Genomic DNA, 23,969 nt, shown 5'->3' on the forward strand with positions numbered 1-23,969 from the left:
GCGGGGAGGGGGGGGTTTGTCCGTGAGGTTCCGCCTTCGTCACCTGAACGGGAGGCGGGGGTTGGCGCTTCCTCGGTAAAATAGGTGGGGACAGGGCCGGCCTGGGGGAAAGTTCTAGCACTTGACCTTGCCGGGTGACCCGGGACGTTTGCTGGCCGGTATGTCCATTACCGGGGGTTGGTGTTAATTGCCAGCATACACGTTTGACAGGGTAATCCGAAGGCATTTCTGCATGAAAGGAGAGCTAAAACCTTTATTAAAAATAAGATCTATAAGTGAATGTTACTGTATTAGCTGCTGGCGTGCAGTTTATTGGACAGGTTGGACGGTGAAAGTCTCTTATTTCCTTTCTGAGCAACAGTATTCCGTGCTCCTTAGGAATTCTGGGTTTTCCATGTTGAAAGCAAAAATGGTGCCCTTTATTATTAAACTCCTTGAGCACAACAAAAGCAGATGAGCTTCCAATTTTGACCGTAAGAGCAATGACTGGCAGCAGTTAAACCTCAGTGCTGTGAGCTCCAGCAGCCCCCGGGCGTCATTTGTAGCTCCAAATCCAAGTGCACACAGCACCTTAGGAACACAAAAGAGCTTTTGTTGTGTGTAAGCAAACACAGATCAGTGCTATCGAAACTAAACTTAACACGGATTTCAGTTTGCTACATACGAAGCCCTGCAAAGCTGCGTTGATTTGTTTCCATGTGTTTGCTGTAATTAAGAGAACACGGGAAAATTAACTATGTTTAATTTAGGAGGGTGGAACAGAAAAATGAGGAAGTTTTTTTAGAAAGGAAATTGAAAGGAATTCCTTGCAGACTTAACTGCGTGTAGACAAGGCAGGGACCGTGTTTTTGTTTAGTCTTTTCAATTCATTATATCATTAGAAAGATTAAGCAGCACAGTAACAGGAGCCACAAAGTTATGCACAAACAAAATCAAATTAATCTGTGTTAAGATAAATGCAATAGAACAAGAAAATTTATTTTTACAGCCTTTGCAAAAATCTTTTCCAGGCTTATCGGGAACAGGAAGCCTGTAGGGTCAGAAGGTGGGGAGTGTTAATAGGGGTGTTTGGGGACAAAAATCTTTTACAAGCCATATTAAATGAGTAACTCTATACTGGAAAAAAACCTGGGGAGATTCCTGTACTAGAAATTTGCTGGGATAGTATTAACAAAACCAGGCAAGTTGGAGTGCTACTGAAATAAGAAATTAATTACAACAAAAATGGTTGAGCAAGGTGGAATTCCAAATTGCTAAGGGTCGAACAGCTGTGGCTCTTCATAAACAAAATAAGCCTGACTTAGGTGTTACTTTTGAGGACAATATCATTCAGACCTCTAGTCTTTGCCAACCTTGCTCTATTCTTAGCAATATTTTTTTAAAGGCTAGAAAATAATACACAACAGATCAAAAACATCTTTATATTTTCATTATGTAGATCTGTATGGGGTCAAGATCTTAAATGCTGTGAATTTCTTGACAGTAAATTTAAAAAAAGGCAAGGATAATTATAAGTGTGGAATTGCTTTAAAAGGAGGAAAAATTACACTGCAGCTTTGGTTTAGTATAAAGGAGGTGACTTAGAAGATATTAATGTCCACAAACAGTATAAAGGAACAGAAAGTTATTACTCACAATTTCTACTAACTCATTGTTTTATGCCCCTTGTTCTTATCCAGCAATATGTTGAAAATGAAAGTAAATGTGCTTCAGGTTGCATACACTGAAACTGTAAAACACATTGTCATGGTATTTTACAAGCTAAGGGCATAAATAGAACCAAAATGTGAAGAAATGGCCATCAAATACAGTTATTTTTGTCCCAGAAAAGCCTTAAAGCACAGATTGCTAGAAGGTGGGAGGATATAAACGGGAAGTGTTGTTATGGCACTTCTTCCTTATGTTGTTTTCATTTCTTCCCTCTCTGCCTGCAGCAGGTGGCTGCGGGTGTTTGTGCTAAAAACTTCAACTCCTGTGTGTGTAAAGGCTCAGGGCTCCGGGCACTGGTCTGGCAAGGCCGGTGGGTGAGCAGCAGTGGCCCCTTGGGGTATTGAGTGTTTTTATGCCGTGTTCCGAGCAGCTTTTCAGCGCCACTGCACCTCAGGTGACCTTTGACTCAGGTTACTGGCCCTGGTGTGGAATCCAAAAAGATAACGCTGGTAACTTTACAGACACGTGTTTATAAATATTTCTGTTTACAAATATGTTTATGAACATTTTAAAAGGTAATGGGTAACAGCAAAAAAGAACTGGCCTGGAGAGGTTTGATGTTATTTTGCATCCAGCTCTCCAGGATCCGCACATCTGGCTCCTTCCGAGAGCGAAAGTCACAGGCGGGTATGGGGCCAATCTACCGTGAAGTATCAGTTATTAGCTAGAATGTGTATGACTTAAAAGCCTGGGCTCATCTCGAGCTGTTTCAGAAGGATTTTCACAAACAGATCTGTGAGAACTGGGGGACTCCACTGAGGACATCAGCATCCGGCTCTGCCCTGCCGAAAGTGCGGAGGAGCTGAGCTGCGTTCTGAACACGCCAGGCAGCCGAAAGCCTGAGCTTATGGAGGCTGGAAGAGAGAATTCTCCATTTCCATTTCCGTCCCCCTCAGGCCGGGGTGCCCTCAGCGAGAACGAGGCTCCCGCCCGCAGCGGCCCCGCGCAGGCGCGGGCAGGGGGGTGGGGGTGGGGGGGCTCTCCCCGCGGGGGGGGCACTTCCGGCCGCGAGCTCAAAGCCGGTCAGCCGGGCGAGCCGCGGCCACGCCCACGCGGAAGGGGGCGGGGCCTCAGGCCGGTTCGGGCCGCTTACATAACGGCGGGGGTGGGGCCCGCGCGTGCGTCACGCGCCGGCTCCCGGCAGCCCCCGCTGCCCCGTATATAACCGGCGTCCGCGCGGCCGGGTGCCCACAGTGAGCGGCCCCCGCCAACGGCGCCGGATCTTTTTCAACCCTTCGCTACCCGCTCTAAGTGACCGGAGTCGTCTCGCCCACGGCCACCATCGCCATGCCCGGGTATTCCAGCGACAGGGATAGAGGGTGAGTCCGGGGGCACGGCCGGCGCCAGCCGCCGCCAGCGTCCGGACTCTGAGCCTGCCCGTGGGGCTCTCGGGGTTGTTTTTCAGACGTTTTAAGATGGCGGCGGGGCGGGGGTTGGGCCCTGAGCCCTTCCCTCAGCACTCCCGCCGCGAGGGGTGGCCGTGGGGAGGGTACTGGGCTTTTTTAGGCCACCGATAGTGGACGACTGTCGGTTCCTTCGCCTCTGAGCCCCCCTCCCCGCGGGTGTGCTACCGCTGAGAATAGCGCGGCGGAATTTTTTTTTTTTTTTTAATTTTTTTTTTCTGTTGGGTAGGAAGATACTCGCCCCAACCCCCTGGGGACGCCCCCCCCCAGCACAGACGGTCCCTGCAGAGCCCGATTCCCCCCGCTGAGAGCGGCGGGCGGGCTGGAGGTTTGTGGGTCAGTGGGTTGGCAGTACCGAAGCCTTGGGGAGCTCTCGGCAGGGCGGTTCCCTCCCCTCCCTTCCCCCTTCTAAGGCTCGGGCTGTGGCCGGCAGGAGCCGGCCGGCTCCGCTTTGTGTTGTGTAAGCGGATGTTAATGGCCGGCCCCGCCATGCGGTGGCTGAGGGGAATCAAAATGCCGGCTATGCTGCTGCTGCCTTTGTTCCTCCTCCTCCTCCCCCCCGCCCAGCCGCGGCTCTAAAATGGCAGCGGCTGGAAAATGTGGCGTAGACAGAAATGAGAGACAAAGGAAACAGCGCTGGCAGGAAGCAGCGGCCGCTCGGGAAGCGCTGTGTTGGGCTGGGAAGGATCGTTCCCAGTGCTCTCCCCGCCGAAACTGGGAAGTGATCGGGGCGGGGGAGGGAGCCTTGCGCTCGGATCCAGCGCGCGGCTCAGAGCGGCACCGAGCTGCGCCTCGGGGCTTTCGAGATCAGCCTTCTCCGAGCGGAGGGACGGAACCTGAAATGCTAATAAAGCGCATGGCCTCATAAAACACCGTTGATAAAAAAAAGTCTGTGTTTCGGTACATGCAAAAGAACGGTTTACGGTAAAGTTATCTCAAGGTTTCATAACTGCCCCAGGCCGCTTTCAGCAATAGGAGTGTCACTGGGACGGGAAACCATTTTGATCACGGGGTAGTGCCAAGGTTTTAATGCTTGTTGTAACTTGCTGTTCAATTGCGTTGCACGGAAATAGGAAAGACACGTTATCTTAGCTTGTGAGTAAGAATTGTGGCCAAGCAGTTCGTGACATCTGCAGCTTAAAGTATGGTTTTTAAAGTTCTAGTGTCCTGAAACTTCAGTAGAATTTATACAGCAGAATTGTAAAGTAATGGGTGGACTGCAGAAATGGTGGTGCAGTTGTTCAGGAAGAGGACCAAAATGTTTCTCTTGCATTCTATGATGTGTTCTTTTTGTCTAGGTTTGGAGCCCCTCGTTTTGGAGGAAGTAGAGGTGGACCTCTCTCTGGGAAGAAATTTGGAAACCCTGGGGAGAAACTTACAAAAAAGAAATGGAACTTGGATGAGCTGCCCAAATTTGAGAAGAACTTCTACCAAGAACATCCGGATGTAGTTAGACGTACTGCGGTATGTACCTGATCTGGCTCGAGCAAAAGTAAACAGAAAGTGCAAACATGTTGAGGGTCATGGGGCCCAGCAGGCACAGATGGGGTAACTTAAAATACAACTTCAGTATCAGAGCTTATTTCCAATAATGGGTGTTTTGTTTTGCAGCAAGAAGTTGAACAGTACAGAGCGAGCAAAGAGGTCACAGTTAGGGGCCATAACTGTCCAAAACCAATTATCAACTTTTATGAAGCAAACTTCCCTGGTAAGTGAAGGCCAGTTTACTGGTTGTTCTTCAGACTGGATTAGCGCAACATCTGAGTCTATATTTATATATTTTTTCTTCAAGCAAATGTTATGGAAGTAATTCAGAGGCAGAACTTCACTGAACCAACTGCTATTCAAGCACAAGGTTGGCCTGTTGCATTGAGTGGATTGGATATGGTTGGAGTGGCACAGACTGGATCAGGGAAAACACTCTCGGTAAGTTGATTACAGCCTGAAATACTGCTGCATTTCAGCAGTGGCAGTATGGTGTAGTCTAGTGCAAGGTGAGCACTTCAAGGAAAAGATTGTAATGAGATTTTTCTTTCTTCCAAACAGTACTTACTGCCTGCCATTGTGCATATAAATCATCAACCATTCCTGGAGCGAGGAGATGGACCTATTGTGAGTATTCCTAAATAAAAGGGGGTTTTAATTTCTTAGGACTGTATTTTACAGTCTCAGTTGGCTATGCGTGTAAGAGTCCATAGCTGCATTCTGTTTCTCTGTGGGAATAAAGTGGTTCCCTGTTGGGGTAGTTTCCCAAGCAGATTCTATTAACTCTGATTGGATTGTCCTGAAAATAGTACAGAACAGGGTTTGATTTTGGGTTTGATTTTGGAAATTGCTATCCCTGGAACCTAGTGACTTTCAGGTATCTTTTCATGTTTGGTCAGCGTTTGGTGGTAGTTAAGATGCCAGGTGACTTGGTTTGCTGGTTTGGCTACTTTAATCTATATCAGTCAATCTGGCTCTGAACTTCACACTCAGAATTAGTCTCAGACTGGGATCTTCCAATGGGTATTGAACTAAAAATGGGCATCCTATTTCCAGTGTCTTGTGTTGGCACCAACCCGTGAACTGGCCCAACAAGTGCAGCAGGTAGCTGCAGAGTACAGCAGAGCGTGTCGTTTGAAGTCCACATGTATTTATGGAGGAGCTCCAAAGGGACCACAAATCCGTGACCTGGAAAGAGGTATGGATCAGTCTCGGTGCATCTGTGTTTAAGGCAATGTGGAAACTGCTGGAGCTAAAGGGACTGCTTGGTTTTAGGTGTGGAAATCTGCATTGCAACGCCTGGAAGACTTATAGACTTCCTAGAAGCTGGAAAGACCAATCTCAGGAGGTGTACTTACCTTGTCCTTGATGAAGCTGACAGGATGCTTGACATGGGATTTGAACCTCAGATCAGAAAAATTGTGGATCAGATAAGAGTGAGTATAAATGGTTTATGCATTTATCACTATAGCAGATATACACTACTCCCACTACCCTTGTTAAAGCTAGGGCAGTGCAAGCCTGGGTAGTTTTGGTTGGGCATTTTAACTTAACCCTATACTGATCTTTCACTGATTGTTTTCTAGCCTGACAGGCAGACTCTGATGTGGAGCGCCACATGGCCTAAGGAAGTAAGGCAGCTGGCTGAAGATTTCTTGAAAGAATATGTGCACATCAACATTGGTGCGCTGGAACTGAGTGCAAACCACAACATTCTTCAGATTGTGGATGTGTGTCATGATGTAGAGAAAGATGACAAGTAAGTAGGCCTTGGGGGCAAAGCATTCTGTGTTTTCTGTCAGTTTTACTTTATGAACTGCGGAATGAATGCCTTATTATGATGGATTTTTGACATCAGTCTGAGGCAACTTAAAGGCAAGAAATCAGTTTAAACTTGTACAGTAGAAAGCAGTCCAAGCTCTAACCATAATCTCTTCAGTTTAAACTTGTACAGTAGAAAGCAGTCTCAAGCTCTAACCATAATCTCTTCAAAACAGGCTTATTCGTTTGATGGAAGAAATCATGAGCGAGAAAGAAAACAAAACAATTGTTTTTGTGGAAACCAAAAGGCGTTGTGATGATCTTACCAGAAAAATGAGGAGAGATGGGTGAGTAGAAGCTGGGACTTCACTGTGCAATAGTCTTGTGTGTGCTCTTGACACCACAGCTAAGAATCAAAGCTGTCAGTAATAGCAGCTGTCACCTACAATGCCCAGACTGGAATTTGCCAGTACCCAGTCTTTGACTAATGAAACCACCAAAGGAGTGTTCTTGGGTCAGTCAAGTTCTGTGTTTTCAGAACTTTTTCTGTGTTTTCAGGTGGCCAGCTATGGGTATTCACGGTGATAAAAGTCAGCAGGAGCGGGACTGGGTTCTAAATGGTGAGTGTTGCAGCAATTTCTGAAAGCATCTGATGTGTGCTGCTTAAGGAAAAAAATTGATTCACTTCTTGTGTTACAGAATTCAAACATGGAAAAGCACCAATCCTGATTGCTACAGATGTTGCATCCAGAGGTCTAGGTTAGTAAAACTCGTAATGCCAGTTGCCCAAAGCTTTTAAAGAAAGTCTATTGCTTTCTTTAACCTCTGCATTTTTCTAAGTTTTCTTCACATAAAGGTGCAGTCTTTGTGGCAAGGCCTAGGCATGACAATCGGAGGACTCGAGGGGGATGGAGGACTAGTGGAAATGATCGGCTGGCTGCTTCCAGTCAAATAGAGAGGTGAAAGCTGAGAGCATTGTGTGCCAGTAATCTTCAAAAGGCAAAGATCATCCTTTAAACTACTACCCCATAAACTGTTCTCTCATGAAATAAGCAGTTTCATTCACAGTTCACTTTGCCCTGGTATTTCTCTTCTCTCCATGCTTTGCATGATTTGCCATGGTGCAGTACTGTTAGTTTTGTGCATACTGTCTGCTGTGATCTGTGGGTCTTTGAATTTCAGTGATTTTTTTGAAATGTTGAAGAACATAATTTTAAACTTCAATGTTCAATGAAATTTTTTTCAACCATGAAATGGAGAGAGCAGCTTTAAAATGTACTAAGCCTTGTACAAATTGGTGAGTACTGGCACATGAAATCTGAGAATAAAAGTCCACCTCTCACTTTAACAAGTGGGGCAGGAAAGCAATGGCTTTTCAATGCCTTTGAAAGTCGAAGTTCCTCCACCTATACATAGTCGTCATGTCGAGACCTGCCAGAGAGAGACCCATTCTCAAGTGAACCCTGGCTTCTTGGAAGCGCTTGCCTAGACAAGACACAGTGCATAAAAACAACTTGGTGACTTTGGGGGGACAGGTATGTTTTCTTGCAGCTGCAGTTCAAAGGTCTTGGCAAGACGAGCAGTGTGGCCCCTTTTTTTTGAGCTTCTAATGAGTGTGTATGTGAAGGACCTTGTATGTTTTTACTCTAAGGTCCTCAAATGAGCACATGAAGAGGCTGCTGTGAGCTTTAGTGGCCCTACTGCAAGAAGCTTTCAGATGTCACTTGATGATTTGTAAAGGGGACACTTGAGTTGGGAATGACAAGCAAATGCACACTCCTTTATGGTAAGGTTTTGGATCACAGGGTGGGTGATGAGAACGGGATCAGACGGAGTGTGCGTAACTTTTCTCTTCCACTATGCTCTTGCACAAATGGATGATTCTAACACTGTTCTTTGCAGCCATTATTCCCTTTAAAATACTCTTGTCTAATGTTTATCTTCGATTTGGCTGTTGTGGTGTGCAAAACTTTGTACCTCGCTTTTTGCCACACTGCAACACTTTACAGATGTGGAAGATGTGAAATTTGTCATCAATTATGACTACCCTAACTCCTCAGAGGACTATATCCACCGAATTGGACGAACTGCCCGCAGTACCAAAACAGGCACAGCATACACATTCTTTACTCCTAACAATATTAAGCAAGTAAATGACCTCATCTCTGTGCTTCGGGAGGCTAATCAAGCCATCAACCCCAAATTGCTTCAGCTGGTTGAAGACAGAGGTTCAGGTAAGGGCTGTTCTTGATCTTGGTGCATAGCTTTCAGAACAAAATGGAAACTTCAGATTCCACCTTCAGACTTTCTTCAAAATAAACGTGGAAGGTGGTTTAGTTGCCAGTTACTGTGACCTCAGAAGGTATTTATAAACGTAAAAGCCAAAAAACAGCACTCAGATGCTCCCAGCCTATGCTGTGGTGCACCTATGGCTAGGGCAGGCCAAAGAAATACTTCTTACTTGCCCTGAAATAAAACACTCGTGGACTCAGTTTTGTGGCTTTGTCTCCTATGGCTTGGAAAGAGAGAAAAGGACCCAAGTGTCCTGCTAGCAAGGTAAAAGTCACTTTTTCCCTGATGCCACAACTTGTATTACAGGGGAGAGTGTATGATTCCTCAAAAGCTTTATCTAACTGGAGTCCAGCAAGCCCCTGGAAAGCTTTTATAGTAGGTTTGAGTTGTTGGGTCAGAAAATAAATGCTGCTTAACTGAACTGAAGAGCCTTTTTAATATACGTAACTGTCTTGTCTCTTTCACTAGGTCGTTCCCGAGGTGACCGACGTGACAGATACTCTGCGGGCAAAAGGGGTGGATTTAGTAGTTTTAGAGAGAGGGAGAACTTTGAGAGAACCTATGGTGCGCTAGGCAAGAGAGACTTCGGAGCAAAAACCCAAAACGGGGCTTACAGCGCCCAGAGTTTCAGCAATGGAACTCCCTTTGGGAATGGCTTTGCAGCTGCAGGCATGCAGGCCGGCTTCAGGGCCGGCGGTAACCCCACAGGAGCGTACCAGAACGGCTACGAGCAGCAGTACGGCAGTAACATTGCCAACATGCACAATGGCATGAACCAGCAGCAGTACGCCTACCCTGCCACTGGTGCTGCTCCTATGATAGGTTACCCCATGCCCACAAGTTATTCTCAATAACTTAGTGTATTTAAATGTCTCAGTTTTTCATAATTGCTCTTTATATTGTGTGTTATCAAAACAGGATAGTTATTTAAGAAATGGGAAATGCAGAAATGACTGCAGTGCAGCAGTAATTATGGTGCACTTTTTCGCTATTTAAGTTGAATATTTCTCTACATTCCTGAAACAATTTTTAGTTTTTTGTACTAGAAAATGCAGACAGTGTTTTCAAAGTAAATGTACAGTGATTTGAAATACAGTAACAGAAGGCAGTGCATGGCCTTCCAATAAAGATATTTGAAGACCGATTTTTCTTTCAGATGACAATTTTCTCAACATGTGCACAACTTTACATTAATGAAAAAAATGTCAAATGTTTTTATATTAAATTCTAGAAAGGTTTCTCAACTGTGTCTGATTAAACATTTAAGCTTATACAAATACCAGCCTTGCCTTGATTGGGCTAGATTGCTTAGCATGGCAGGCTCTGCTTTGATGGGGAAGAAAATTAAAGCTGGCTTCTAAGAAACTATTAGAAGCAGTGTTCTTCCTTGTCTCACTAGCGTAGGGCCAGTTCTTGGAAAAGATCAAAACTCTGTAGTGGTGTTGCTAACAAGCTGCTACAAGCGTAGGAAGCTTCTGCAGCACCGTAACCGTCGCCTTCACACGAGCATATGTGCAGACCAGGCTTGAGTGTTGTGTACCCACAGCTGCCAGGCGTTGTGAGTTAGCATGCAGGCTTCTGAGCTTCAGAGAAACGGGAAGATCTTAGTATTAAAACTTCAAGTTATACTTAAACTGGTATTGAGCAGTGATTTCTTTATGGAGGTGGTGGGAGGGAAGTGGGCTGTTGATCCATGACAATTCCTCATGGATTTTTTTTTTTTTAAAAGGACTTTAAATATGTGCAAATGACTCTCTAATCTCAAAGCACTGCCCATGCTGAGTGAAGGAACTGCATAATTCTTGATCCTGGGGTTAAAGTGCTTAATGCTTTCAAGCATGGTGTATTTAAATTCCAGTTAATACTAATTTTCAGTTCCTCCCTCTTGTTTATCAGTAACAGTGATGAGTTTTAAGTTTAACAGCACTTAATGGGTTTAGGGTTGAATCTACAAGATTTTTTTAATGTTATTTTGAACCTGAGTAAACTTTGTTTTGCACTTAGATCTTTTTGCTTAGTCTGTGCTCAGTCCTTGATTACTGGTCCTTGTTTCCCTCTGAGGCTCAGCTTGTGATGTTCTCTAATGCAGCCTAATCTGCCTCTTGTATTGCCTCCTTTTCTGTGAAGTTCTATCACTTGACAATATTTTGTGATCCTTCACTCCTGCTTTGAGAACTCCAGCTGGAGGCTTGGAACTACCCCACTGCAGTCTAAAACTGCAGGTGGCAATGTATTTTGGTTTGGGTTTTTTTGGGAGGTGGGGAGTAGGGGTGGGGTTTTTTTCTCATTTATTTGTTTTGGAACACTGCTCAGTGTCACCAGGGGTGAAAAACAAGGAAGTAGATTATTTATCACTGAAGTATGACTTAATGCTCAAGTTTCCATGTCAGTGGCCCGAAACAAAATGCATTGAAAGCTGGATTTGTTAAAGTTGGGGGTTTTTTTAGTATTAAAAAAAGGGTACATTTAGAGCTTGTGCATTAAAATTGAGATATGAGAGTCTTTAACAGTGCTGTAAAATCTAAAACGCAGAAAGAGGTTTCCTCCGTGTATTTTATAACTCTTTCCAAACGACCCTTTGCGTGGGGCAGTGTTTCCTGAGGGGGAAGCTAAAACATTTGCACATAAAATAATGAAAAGAAACGAGCTCTAAGAAGCTTTGACATTGCTGCCAGTGCTACTCTGGCAGCATTGAGCTCGTGGCAATCTGCCTTCGAACTAAACTTGCCTGCAGTTCTTGTTGCGGCGGGAGTAGCAGCTCCTGCCGCTGACCCAGTGCCCTACTAAAGCGGCTGTCAGCGGCGGGCCCGGGGGAGGGGGCTGCGCCGCCCGGGCCGGCGCGGGGATTATCCCAGCCCGAGCCTTTCCTGCCGCGGCTCGCGGAATGGCTCCGCCTCCCGGCCCCGCCGCCAGCTCGGGCTGCGGCGACCATGGAAATTTCCACTGCGCTGCCGGCGCCGAGCCCAGCGGCCGCGGGGAGCCGGGGCCTCGCCCGCGCACTTGGCAGCGGCTCCGCGGTGCCGCCTCCGCCCGAGCTCTGCCTGCTGCTTTGATGTGCCCGGGACGCGCTGCTGCCCCGCCGAGGGCTCCAGGGGGGCTTTTCCCAGCAATGTCCCCGTGCAGCTGCGGCGTGTTCGGGTGACAGCGAGGGCAGCGTCTGTCCCATTGTCCCCCGCCCAGTCCGCGCTGCTGGCGAGCTCCGGCCGCCCCTGTCCCGCACGGACAGGCCAGAAGTGACCCCGGCAGGTGCGGCCTTGTTGCCGATGCTGGGAGCTCTTGAGGCGAGTTTGGTTTATAAGAGACATTGTTTATTCGGCACGGGGCTCAAGGTTGATTACACCTATCAAGCGCACCAAGGGGTAAAAAGTTACATCTTTTTTATAACAAAGGTACACAAACCCACCTCTCTAATGCACATTCTCCTCCTACCCGGTCTGTTTATTTGTGTGATGTGATCTTACCCAATGCTTGAAACGAGTTCTTTTATTAAGCAACTTCTATTGTAGAAGTTACCTAACAGCATTAGTTATGTTTACAAAAGGCGAGAAATTCAGCTCCAAAACGTCAATTCCTTTAGCAGTAGTTATTTGACGGCATCATTACGCTTACAAGAGGTGAGAAGAATCAACCTGGGGAGAGAAAATTCACCTCGGACGGTCCCTGACCTTCGGCCCGCGGTCGCGGAAAGGCCGATGGTTCCATTGCGCACGCGCGGCCGCCATGCTGGGCCCCCTTCCCCCAGCTTCCCGCGGGGGGCATTGCGCGTGCGCAATGGCTGCCCGGACCGACACCCCCCCCCCCCCCCCCCCCCCCCTTCCAGCCCCGCCGTGAGGGAGCGGCAAGATGGCGCTGAGCTCCCGCCAAGTCTGCCGCTGGTGCGGCCGCGCCGCCCTGGGACAGCCGAGGCGGCGGCGAGTCCTGGAGCCGCCCGGGTGCTCGGCGAGGCCGTACTCGGAGGGCGGCAATGCTTCCGAGGCGGCGGGCGGGGCGGAGCTGCTAGAGGTGTGCTGGCGGCGGCTCTTCCTGCGGGGCGGCGCGGGGCCGCTGCCCTGGAGCGCCTACCTGAGCGGCCGCCACCCCGGCTTCGGGCCGCTGGGCGCGGCGCTGCGCGCCAACCTGGCGGCGCAGTGGTGGGACTCGGCGCTGCCCGTGCGGGAGCAGGTGTTCCCCGTGGATGCCCCGCTCCACGGCCCGCCCGGCGCTCTGCGGGACGCGCAGGGGCTGCGGCTGCTGCACCCGGAGACGCTGCGCGAAGCCCTCCAGGGCTGTGGGCAGAGCGCTGGCGGCCCGGCCCTGGAAGAAGTCCTGGGGGCCGCGGGGCTGCTGCGGGAGAGCCTCCTGCCCGGTAGGTCCCGGGCGGCTCCGCTCAGCCTGCGCCCTGCGCACGAGTTTCTTGCTAGGAGCCAAGCAGCTGCATTGAAGGGATTTTCCCAGCTGCGTTGGTGCGGTGGGAATGTTCCTTCTGTAAGCTGTGAATACGTGTGCTTTTCAAGGACCTGACCAGCACAGGTGCGCCGCGGATACGCTCCCTGTAATTCGGGGAAAAGTACATTAAAATCAACGTGCCCAGAGGAACCGGCCTGCTGAGCCCATGTCAGCAAAGCATCAGTGCTAGTAAAGATAGTGGGACTGCATGTACAAACAACACGTGTATAATATGTGCTTAATTTGGTTTTGGTAGAGTTAAAACATCAGAAACTTTCCCGTGGCCACTAAAAACAGGGCTTTTTCTTTTGTAGGTGTTCTGGCGCAATATGTCAGCTGCTTAGAGCTGGTGAACAAAAGACTGCCCTGTGGCCTTGCTCAAATTGGAGTGTGCTTTCATTCTCTTCCAGAAAGTGAACATTCTGTTTCAGAAAGTGAACAACACAACAAAAACCTTACAAGGTAGAGTAATAGAGGAGTTAATCCCTTATCATACCTAAATCAACTGTTTCACTTTTGCATTATTTTTGAATGCTCTTTCTTGCTTTTCCCCTGTTATTTCCCAAGGTGTTAACTTGCTGCCCTTGCTGTTGTTTAAAGAATAGGCGAGAGGACCACGTCTCTGCTTGCCTGGTTTAGTTCTCCCAGAACTGCAGGACAGTGGCTCGATTACTGGCTACGCCAGAGGCTGCAGTGGTGGAGAAAGGTAACAGCAGCATATCCGTGGGGAATCTTGGCCTGCTCCTTTATGACCTGGGGGGAATAGTCACCCTGGTTGGTTTTATGGCCTTACATCGCTGGCCTGGTCTAGGTGCATTTCTCCTGGAAATGTAAAAGCTACTGAAGTTGATGACAAACCTGATAAATAGTTTATCATGTGACTTGCAGAAAGACAAAATGTTTTGTTTTTGTCAGTGATGTGAGATGAAAATGCCATAAAACAACCAGGAGATTTGGGCTTTAACTAATAAAAACCTTTTTCTAAAAATCAGAAATTGGTACTAAAATAACCCTGACTTTATTTTGCATTGCAGACTTGGTTTTTGTAGTTACTATGGGATTTGCAGTAGTGATCACCTCTTATTCCTTATTTTCAGTTTGCTGTAGGCCCATCTAACTTCAGCAGCAGTGACTTTCAGGATGAAGAAGGCAGAAGAGGATTTAAGTTACATTATAGCTTTCCCTGGGGGACAGAAACAATAGAAACACTGAAGAACCTTGGTGATACTGAACTGTTACAGCTGTATCCAGGAGAGAGATCTAAATTGCTTGTAAGCTTTACTGTATTAAACATCTTTCCTGATAAAGATGGTAATGTGTGAGAGAAATGGTTTCTTTGCTGATCCACTTGCTTAGCATGTGGCTGGCCTTTTATTCATTTGTTACAAGAACAGTACAGTTGATACTCTGCAGTCAAACCATCATTTTCAAAGCTGATAAAATAGTTTGGTACTTTTTTTTTTTTTTTTTGCAAGGAATTCTTCAAAATTAGAAATGAGCCCTATTGACAGACAGCTGTTGTCAGTGGCATAGCTTTTACCTGTATCTGTGAGTAAATGGAAACAAAGACTCAGACTGTGTTTTGCACTCTTCAGTTTGCATCAAAAAGAGCCTGTAAATGTGAGGAGTTTTCTTTCTTGCTGTAGCTTGTTCACTTTCATGTATTTAGAAGTTTTTATAAATTAATGGGTCATAAAAATAGCTTTATAGAAAAGGGAGGGATGGACCAGAGGGAAATATCTCCACTGAATATGTTGAAGAGGAACAAACCTGATGAATGGCAATGTTTGGAGTTAGGTTGAACAGATAAAACCAGAGTAACTTGGTATTTTACTAGAAAATTGCAGCCTTCTTCTCATGACAGTCCTGTCTTTCCTGCTTTTGCAGTTTATTTCTACAAAACTGAGTTACATAGGGGTTTCTCAGAATGTGGGGTCTCATGGTCACTTGGAAATAATCTACAAACCTCCAAAAGAATATGCAGTTTCAAATGTATTTGCCATAGATTTAAATTTATTATTTAAGTGGCAGAGCAAGAAACTAATCCCATCCTGCCCTGACCTGCTTTCCCCACTGTTACAGCCTTACCTGGTTACAGATACACTGCTAAAATTGCTGGTAATGTTTTAAATAAATGTCTGTATTTTAAATGAAATAAAAGTGCTTGAGCTCAATCTCTCATTATACATTTAAATCAAACAAAAAGCTTTTGGGGACAATCTTTGATGTTTTCCTATGTGGGTTTTTTCTCTTCAGGGCCGAGATGGAAGGAGGAATGTCATCCCTCATGTTCTGTCTGTGAATGGGAATCTGGACCGAGGAGTGTTAGCTTATCTCTTTGATTCTCTACAGGTAGTTGAGAATCCATTACCAGCAAAGAAAAATTCTCAGAGAAAGGTAACTTCATGTAGAAAATGTCAGTAAATAAGAACAACCCCCCTAGACAATGTGGTAAATTCAAGCATGGCAATGTTTCCTTTTCCATGTGGCTATCCTGATCCCTTCCCAATAGGTGCAGACTCAACCCTCTCACTGGCAGCACCAGGCTGGCCCCATGGCACAGCCCCTGTGGTCCCTGTCACCCACATAAGCAATTTTTCTCATTCTGAGATGCCCTTTTCCTGTTTTACCCTTCTCTCTGATCAGTAGGTAGGATCTTGGCCGTGCAAGTGATGGGGTTAAGAGAAATTGGAATGTAGTGCAGATTGTGGGAAAGAGCAATTTGTCTTTTCCAGCAGCATTTGAAAGTGGCTGAGAAGAGTAGAGAAAGTGGGTCACAGGTGGTAATGGGGCATCTCCCCAAGGACCATCATTCTCCCCACTTTTACCCTATTTTCTGGGGTTGGAGTGCTGGCTCTCAGTGCCTGTTACCCAGGCAGTTGTTTGGGCCTGAAGAACAGGCAGTTGACTGGATAGGAGCTGCCTGCTGGGCTGGCTCTCATCACTCTGGCTCCATTCAAGATGATGAACTCTGCTAACAAATCTTCATCTCTTTTCTGGAGCTTAGCCAAAATAGAGTCATTTCTGCCATGTGAATGTAGCTGGGCTGTGTGCTTGTTGCATAAAATACAGTTTGCTTCTAATTCAGGATTTTTTACTGAAAGAAAATTTTTGTATGTTTAGAACCTTAATTTAAAAAAAATTGCTGTTTCCTAGTTCTGTTTCAAATTGCTTCATAAATACATTTAGTAATCTGTTGGTTTTTGTAAATTTATTAGGTACTTAAGCTTCATCCTTGCTTAGCACCCCTTAAAGTGGCCTTGGATGTAGGAAAAGGTCCAACAACAGAGCTGAGGCAGGTATGTTTTAAGAGAGTGTTTTAATTTAGAGCATTGACTCTCCATGTAATGTGTTACAGTTCAGACACTGTTTATGTTGAGGAAAATGCTGCTGCTTTGACTCCTGGAGATTCCTGGTTGTGCAGGGTTCATGGTGCTCCTACTCTGCAGCTTGTGGGTCACAAAGGAATTCACTGCAGGCAGTTCCTTGTGTGGACAAACTGTCTTTGGTACAATAGAGCTGATGCCTGTTCCATGCAAAATTAAGGAAAATAAATAACACCATCCCTCTCAGCTGAATCTTTCAGAATTATCGTGATATGTGAGTCACACGTTCAGAAGGATTTTTTAAAATTTTTCATTTAAGTCAGTCATGAAGTCCCTGTGGAAGGGAGGAATCTTACCCTGGCATGTTTTTAAACAGAAGTGGAGACAGAACTGCCAGGCTGCTTTCTGATTTGAGATTATTTCAGCCAGCAAATAAACACCAGCTAGGAATGTTAATACCACACTTGTTAAGAGTTTTAATGGTTTCTTTGTATAGTCTCAGCCCTCAAGGTTCTGTCTTTTAACTTTTGTTTTTAAATGAACACAGGTTTGTCAAGGATTGTTCAATGAACTGACAGAAAATGGAATTTCTGTATGGCCGGGTTATCTGGAAACTGTGCACGTGTCTCTGGAACATCTTTACACAAAGTAAGGAGAACAGTCTTTTGTAAATTAAACTATGAAGGTCAAAGATAACTTTCTGTGGACTGCTGTAAATATTCTTTTTTCAGTAGAAAGTCATTGAGTGCAGTTACTGACTGAAGGTTTAGATCCTGAACTACAGACTTGGATTCAAGTGGTTTTATTGTGAAAAGCATATATCAGCTAATTTTTAAAATTAATTGAAGTAGAAACCTTTCACATGTTACTGTTATTTCCCTGGAACTGTGAAATGCCTTTTTTAAAACAACTTATGTAGAAAACAAATTTCTTCAGATGAATTGTAAGCTTGCAGAACTGTTTCCCACCCTCACCCCATATTTGCATCTGGTCTGGTTCTGTGTTTCATTCTTAAGCACTCTTTCAAACAACCCACTGTGTATAGTCTTGAACTTGACAGTTCTTCCAAGTCTGGAACCACTGTGATGGAACTGTTTGTGGACATAAAAACAGCTATTCCATTTGGGGGCTTCGTTAGCATTTGTTGGTCAGGAGTGGATTGGGGCACATGGCTCCTCATGTCAGAGCATCTTGAGCATAGTGATGAGTGGTTTTTTCTGAGACAAAATAAATGCAACCTCTTGTTCATGTGCAGTAAAACAAAGATAAATTCTGGTTGTAGAAAAATACTCTTTTAATAGGTTACAAATAAGATTTGTTTTATATACTAAAATAGCTGAGTAATTTGAAGACATGTAATCAGGAAAGCAAGGAATGGCAACAAGAAAACTGGACATGCCACACCAGACTTAGTGCAATACAGCAAAACTAAATATGTACAGTTTATGGTCATTTGTATGTAAGTTATGTCATTCTTTTCCATGCACCAAAAACAGTAACAGGTGGGTTCTTCTCTCTGCAGGTACGACGAGATGAGTATTCCCTTCATGGTCTTGATAAGTGATGGCACTCTAGAGAATGGAGTGGTCCAGCTGAGAAGCAGAGACACCACCATGAAGGAAATGATGCACATTTCCAGGCTGAAGGACTTTCTAATTAAGTATGTTACATCAGCCAAAAATGTGTAAACTTAAACTTGTTGAATAAAAGTATTTTCTTAGACATCTTTGCCTGAACTGGTTTCAGCGTTGTCATGGAGTCAGTGGCTTTTCTGCAAACAGTTATGCTAAAACTTGGTGGTGCATCTGTTTTCTGTCACATCTGGGTCTTCCAGGTTGCCTTGGAAAAAGGGAAGAGAAAAACTTGTCCCTAATTAGCAAGGCTAACCATATTCTTGTTCATGTCCTTGATTTTAATATCATACTGAAAGTGCTCCATCCTAAACTAAAAATTCAGCTTCCCTCTGTATTGCTGACACAATCGTGATCTCTGCTGGAAAATGGCATTTTATATAAAAGACTTCCAAATGTTAAATATTTTAATAACATTGATATCTTCTCTCTGCATTTATGTTCTTTTATAATTTTTATGTTGGGTGTCAGCAAAGTCTCCCAATGCTACATGGACCACCACTGATGTTTGATGGAATGGCAGGAATAGATTTGTTATTAACAGGTATCTTGGTACTCTTTGTAGGAATGTATTTTAGTCACATGCCTTCAGTTCTTAAACATGTAAGCTACTTCATCTTGCACTTGATAAACATAAAAAAATCAGAAATATATTACTAAGAGTAACAGATATAAATACTTTTTAACCAGTATTTTTTGTGGACAAAATATCTGTGTGTACAAAATGGTGGAAAAAGACTAATGTGTGATCATCTTTTTCCTGTACCTAAGCACAGTGGTTAAAATCAGATACAAGAGTTTGCAGAGATACAGAACTGGGTGTTTCTGATCTTCTCTAGATTTCCAGTACAGCTTGTTCAGTCCCTGTGTAAAGTGGTTGTCAGTGTCATGGAACACAAGAACTTGCCTTAAAATCTTTTTCTATTAACATGATGCTCACTTAACTCTGAATGAGTTATTTGTAACAGCAGCAGTAATTGCAGTATAGAGTATTTATGCTACATATAATCAATGTTAGCAGAGTGTGATTTACTGAACTTATGGAATTCTAAATAAGCTGGCTATGGAATGGTATTAAAGCAACACAGCAACATCTTAGAAACAGCTGGTAGCAGGATACAGAATTTAATTTGAAGTCAGCTGTCCCAAAGTTAATTTTAGCAACCTATCCCCACTCTGAGAGCTGAAGTACTGTTGAACTGAGAAATTGCCATCCTTGCGGGTACATAGAGGCCAAATCCAGATCCTCTAGTGCCTGAGAGATGGTTTTTCTTTTTTTATTGCACTAGACAAAAGCCTTTTGATTATCTTATGTCTGCAAACAATCCAGTTTCTACTTTAGCAGAATTGTTAAATGGTCAGGAACTTAAATCTGTGTGAGCACTTCACATGGAATTCTAAGTTTTATCTGCTTGCTTTTTCTCATAAGGTGAAATCCTTGATGCTATGGCTCAGAGATTTTCCCTTGAAAGTGAGCTACCCAGTCTGTCTACAAACTGATTAGGCCAGGGAATTTGTATCTAAATATCATCTCTTTGTATGCTGCTTGCTGGAACTTAGCACGTTTGAGGGCTGAAAAATTCTTTAAAATATGTGATTAAGTTAATCAGAAAAAAATTATAATCATACCTGCTACTCAGTCTCTGATGAGGACCTTTGAATAGACTGTAGCACATGCCCTCTTCCCTGCTAAAAGCCAGAATAACATAATTCATAGCTGCTTTCTTGGTACAGATACACAGAAGAAGAATTAACATTACATCAGCAATGTGGTTGCTAATAATATCTGTGTGGTTTCCTAGGGAGGCTGTTGAATTTGCCATAGGATGGTTTGTTGGGGTTTTCTTTCTTCTTCCCCCCCACTCCTCAAAGCAGTTTTTAAGCTATTTTAGTTTTTCCATAGTAACTAAGCAATTTCATAAGCAATTGCAAGTGTTTAAGCCCTGCCTCCACCCAGCAAAGTCCCCTCAAAACATATTTGTGTGCATCAAATATTCCAATATTCACCATCAGATATTCCAGTTTTCACCTTTTTCCTCTTCTCTTCTAATAATGGAGAAGTTGATGTATTCTTCTTCTGGTCTAACAGGCTCTGGTTTAAAGATGATGAACAGCAATTAATTCAATTACAAACAACTTGAATCAGACATTTTTTTTCTGTAATTTTGAAACAAACCAGTGAGATTCCATACTGACTGTGGGGGGTGACAGGAACTTACCAATCTCTGAATATATGACTTCATTTTCAGACTCCTCTGCATTCACTGTTGAAGTAAGGCCAAATGAGGGCCTGGTAGACTTTAATTTTTCTGCAAATTGTAAAAGAAAAACATGTGTTGTGTGTGTGTTTTTATATATAAATATATATTTTTCTTAGAAATAAACAGTTTCAATGTATTTTTTAAGATTTGGAGATATCAGGTAATATTATTTTCACAATCAAAATTATTCTTTAACCAAGGACATTTTAATAATTTCCCTTTCCAGTGAGGTCAAATTCCTTCCAGTGTTTTTGTGTATTACATTTGCTGTTGCTTTGCCTCCCCCACCCCAGATCTTTCATCTAAAACACAGCTCAGAGATTTGGCCTTGTCAAAGTCTTGTTAAGCTGCTGGTGCTGCTTCAGAGGAGATTCCACAACATGATAAAATACCAGGAATTACTCTACTGAAAATGTGATCTTTACACACTGAAATATATTGGCAACATAAATGACCTTTAGAAAAAGAAACAGACATTCAAATAACTCACTTGCTTTATACAAAGGAATTAGGAAAAATGGAATTGCCAGAGCAAATCCTATTATAAGTAGTAGCAGGATCAGCCCAAGAGAAATTATCAGGGGCTGAGAATGGCTTCTCTCTTCTGCCAAAAAGAAGAAAAAAAAGTGTTTATGCAATGAAGTGTTGTTTCATATTTTAAGTATTTTCTGTAAATTGAAATCAAGACTTGAAATTCCTCTCAGCTTTTAGATTAACTGGGGTTAGTGTAACTGTTCATGAGAGTCCCAAGGGCTCTGTGCCCCAGCAGAAGGAAGGCAGCTTGGTGATGCCAGTTAAGCTCTTTCATGGGAGCAGAGAGAGAAATGAAACAGACTCTCTCCAAGGTGGACCAGGGGTCTCTTGTAAAAGTGAATCTTTTACAGGCATCCTCCATGGTCACTTCAGCTTCTACTGCTGTCTAGGATACAGGGAATTCTATGGTTTTGCATTAATTTTAAACACTCAATTTTTTAAATGAAAAAATTATATTTTGAACATCACATTGCAGGAAAAGATCTGGCTAAACAGTTGCATAGTTACAGCATTCTGAATTTTGTGTGATCCCATTTTGAACAGTAGTAACCTCTTTTCATTCATACCTGCTAATGTAAAGTTGAAAGCGTTGCTGTATTTTGTAATATTGGGAAAACTGTTGTTAGCTTTGCATTTATAGGTTCCAAAGTCACTAAGGGAATTGATAAATAGAAAAATCACAGCTGCTTCCCTCTTCTGCATTGTCTTTGGGGGAGAAATGGTTTGTGTTCCTTTGAAGAATAGGTACGTGATGGGAAGGGATCCGTTCTCCGAGAAACAGGACAGGGTCACGTTCTGGCCTTTCTTTGCCTGAGAGGTGGGTGAGCTCAGCACTGGTTTGGAGATTGGCTCTGTGGAAAGAAAACTGAAAAGTCTGAATCACAGAGTAAAGGACAAGCTCCAGGCAAGACTTGGAGTAAGGTGACAGCACTGACAAAAGAGCTGGGCAGGGAGGATGGAGGGGTCGTGAGCCAGGTGGGAGAGCCCTGCCAGCTCCTGAGGTAAGAACAGCAGTGAAGTTCAGCTCCTCAGTCAGGAAAAGAGATGGTTGTGTGCCCCTGCAATAAGCAGTGCTGGGAAGGTGCACAGCAAGACGTACCTATGAGGGTGAAGTTGAGGCTGTTGCTGTATTTTCCACCACTGGAGTTGTTATACTCAGCTTTGCACTTGTATTCCCCCACATCGCTGGCAGAGCTGATGGTCAGGGTGAACAGTGCAGGGCTCAAGTCTGACCTGTTGAAAGCAGATACCTGCTGGTTGTGCTTGAACAGTGTGTATCTGACAGGAGTGTATCCAGGCTCAGAGAGACTGGAGAGGGTCACATTCTGCTTCATCACCACGTTCAAAGTCCCCTGAACCAGTACCAGCTTGGGATTGGACACCATCTCTGGAAAGAAAAAAACTTCTGAGTGAGTTGACTGCACCTATCACCCAAGAAAGTCCCAGATTTGTCCCAAAATATGGTGACAACCAAGCTATGCTCATTTCTGTTGAAATGGCCCATTATACTTTTTCCACCTCTGATAGCAGGCAACTCAATAACTTCTCAAAACCAGCATGCAGCTTCACACATGATGAACAATGCCTGTGTTCATGCAAAAGAGGCACAGCACACAAAGCCCCCAGATGTGTTCAGATGAACCAACAGCAATACTTTTGAACTACAGCAGCAATTAAAATAATAGAAGTATAAAAGATTAAATCAAATATTGTGGAGTATTAATTGTAGGAGAAAGTAACCTTATAAATTAGTTGAGAGGCAGCATGTGAACCTCAAAGCAAAAGCAATATTTTATTTGTTGCTGTCTATTAACAGACAGAACTAACCTTGTGTAAGCAGATTGAACATATGAATAGTAGCAGTAAGGGCTTTGATGGTCTCTCAAATTTGTTTCCTTTTATGATCTTATACAAATGAATTTGCAATAAAAACCTGTCTTTCCATAGAAAATGGTACTGAACTAGTCATGACTAAAATAAATTACAACATTTCTATGGGGGAAAAAATGTTTTAACACGTTAAAGCAATTTTGATTTTACATACAGGTCAGCAAAGAGATGGTTAACTTTGTATAGAAACTTTTAAACTGACTCACTGCACAGAGAGGCAAAAGATTTAATTTGGCATGAAATTTTTGGACATTTTTAAATTCCTCCCCTATTTTTTTTGGCTAACAGTCAATCTCAGCACATACCTCAAAATCAACAGAAGAACCTACCTTTGCCATTTGCAGTAGTTTTCTGTATCTGCTGAGACATTTGAGCTAAGAGAAGAAGAAGAAAAGCTTTCAGACAAGAAACAATGCTTCTGCTTTAGAAAGGTTTGTAATATGAAAGAAACATGTCCTTAACTTACGATAGGAAAACAGCAGAATTGTGAGAAAAAGCATTTTCTGGATACTGGGCAAGAGAACTGGTGCAGTTACATGGCAGAGATCTTTCTTCTGAAGGAGATGGAGGAGTGGCCTTAGAACTTGAGGAAGTTCTAAATACGGAAACTGTGCTGATCAGTGCTGATCTTTACTCATGTTTCTGTGGAGGATTTTGTCCTGTTTCCCTTACATTTAGCCTATGGCAGGCAGAGGAGTGGGCAGAGAGAGGAAGAGCAGGGTGGGGAGCAGCAGTTTGGGACAGGCAGATGTTGTGTCCTGCTCTCCTGAGATGTGGCTGATGTGAGCAGCAGTTTGGGACAGGCAGATGTTGTGTCCATCTGTCCTGAGATGTGGCTGATGTGAGCAGCAGTTTGGGACAGACTGATGTCGTGTCCTGCTGTCCTGAGCAGTGGCTGATGTGAGCAGCAGTTTGGGACAGGCAGATGTTGTGTCCAGCTGTCCTGAGCAGTGGCTGATGTGAGCAGCAGTTTGGGACAGGCAGATGTTGTGTCCATCTGTCCTGAGCAGGGGCTGATGTGAGCAGCAGTTTGGGACAGGCAGATGTTGTGTCCTGCTGTCCTGAGCAGTGGCTGATGTGAGCAGCAGTCCCTCCCCTGAGTTGTGTGGCAGAGCCATCCTGCCCTGCAGTTCAGAACCAGGGACTCACTGAGGGTGGAAAAGGCCTCTGAGAGCATCAAGTTCAACCATTCCTCCAGCACTGCCAGGTCAACACTAAACCCTGTACCCAAGTGTTTAAAGACATTTTTAA

The 23,969-nt window shown here is 44.3% G+C and overlaps 3 protein-coding genes across 7 annotated transcripts; 2 read left to right on the plus strand and 1 right to left on the minus strand.

The window, feature by feature from the left end:
* Positions 1–2,903: 2,903 nt before the first annotated feature.
* DDX5 (DEAD-box helicase 5) lies at positions 2,904–10,285 on the plus strand. Of its 2 annotated transcripts, none has more exons than XM_084218241.1 (13): positions 2,904–3,029; positions 4,412–4,577; positions 4,725–4,821; positions 4,906–5,039; positions 5,160–5,225; positions 5,655–5,796; positions 5,874–6,034; positions 6,185–6,357; positions 6,596–6,706; positions 6,918–6,979; positions 7,059–7,118; positions 8,369–8,593; positions 9,120–10,285. In XM_084218241.1, exons 1-13 carry the CDS (start codon positions 2,998–3,000, stop codon positions 9,503–9,505), a joined length of 1,815 nt encoding a protein of 604 aa, XP_084074367.1. In that variant the 5' UTR covers positions 2,904–2,997; the 3' UTR covers positions 9,506–10,285. The 2 variants fall into 2 exon arrangements, with proteins under 2 accessions (XP_084074367.1, XP_084074368.1); XM_084218242.1 differs by having other exon boundaries at positions 2,908–3,005.
* A 2,203-nt stretch (positions 10,286–12,488) lies between these two features.
* Positions 12,489–18,124, plus strand: POLG2 (DNA polymerase gamma 2, accessory subunit). The gene is made up of 8 exons (XM_084218587.1): positions 12,489–12,996; positions 13,391–13,538; positions 13,677–13,782; positions 14,174–14,347; positions 15,333–15,473; positions 16,295–16,375; positions 16,950–17,050; positions 17,925–18,124. Exons 1-8 carry the CDS (start codon positions 12,495–12,497, stop codon positions 18,088–18,090), a joined length of 1,419 nt encoding a protein of 472 aa, XP_084074713.1. The 5' UTR covers positions 12,489–12,494; the 3' UTR covers positions 18,091–18,124.
* MILR1 (mast cell immunoglobulin like receptor 1) lies at positions 17,747–23,255 on the minus strand. Of its 4 annotated transcripts, none has more exons than XR_014616627.1 (9): positions 23,185–23,255; positions 23,048–23,092; positions 21,928–22,215; positions 21,395–21,679; positions 20,785–20,898; positions 20,253–20,342; positions 20,041–20,125; positions 19,663–19,722; positions 17,747–17,994 (listed from the first exon to the last, which is right to left on the minus strand). XR_014616627.1 is itself a non-coding variant. In XM_084218589.1 (9 exons), the coding sequence occupies exons 1-8, from the start codon at positions 23,216–23,218 to the stop codon at positions 19,670–19,672; spliced, it is 972 nt and encodes a 323-aa protein (XP_084074715.1). In that variant the 5' UTR covers positions 23,219–23,255; the 3' UTR covers positions 17,747–17,994; positions 19,663–19,669. The 4 variants fall into 4 exon arrangements, 2 of the variants coding, with proteins under 2 accessions (XP_084074715.1, XP_084074714.1); XM_084218589.1 differs by having other exon boundaries at positions 20,063–20,125; XM_084218588.1 differs by lacking the exon at positions 17,747–17,994 and adding an exon at positions 18,132–18,241 and having other exon boundaries at positions 20,063–20,125.
* Between the last annotated feature and the right edge of the window lie 714 nt (positions 23,256–23,969).

Source organism: Fringilla coelebs, assembly GCF_963513975.1.
Source record: "Fringilla coelebs genome assembly, chromosome: 19".
Lineage (NCBI taxonomy): Eukaryota > Metazoa > Chordata > Aves > Passeriformes > Fringillidae > Fringilla > Fringilla coelebs.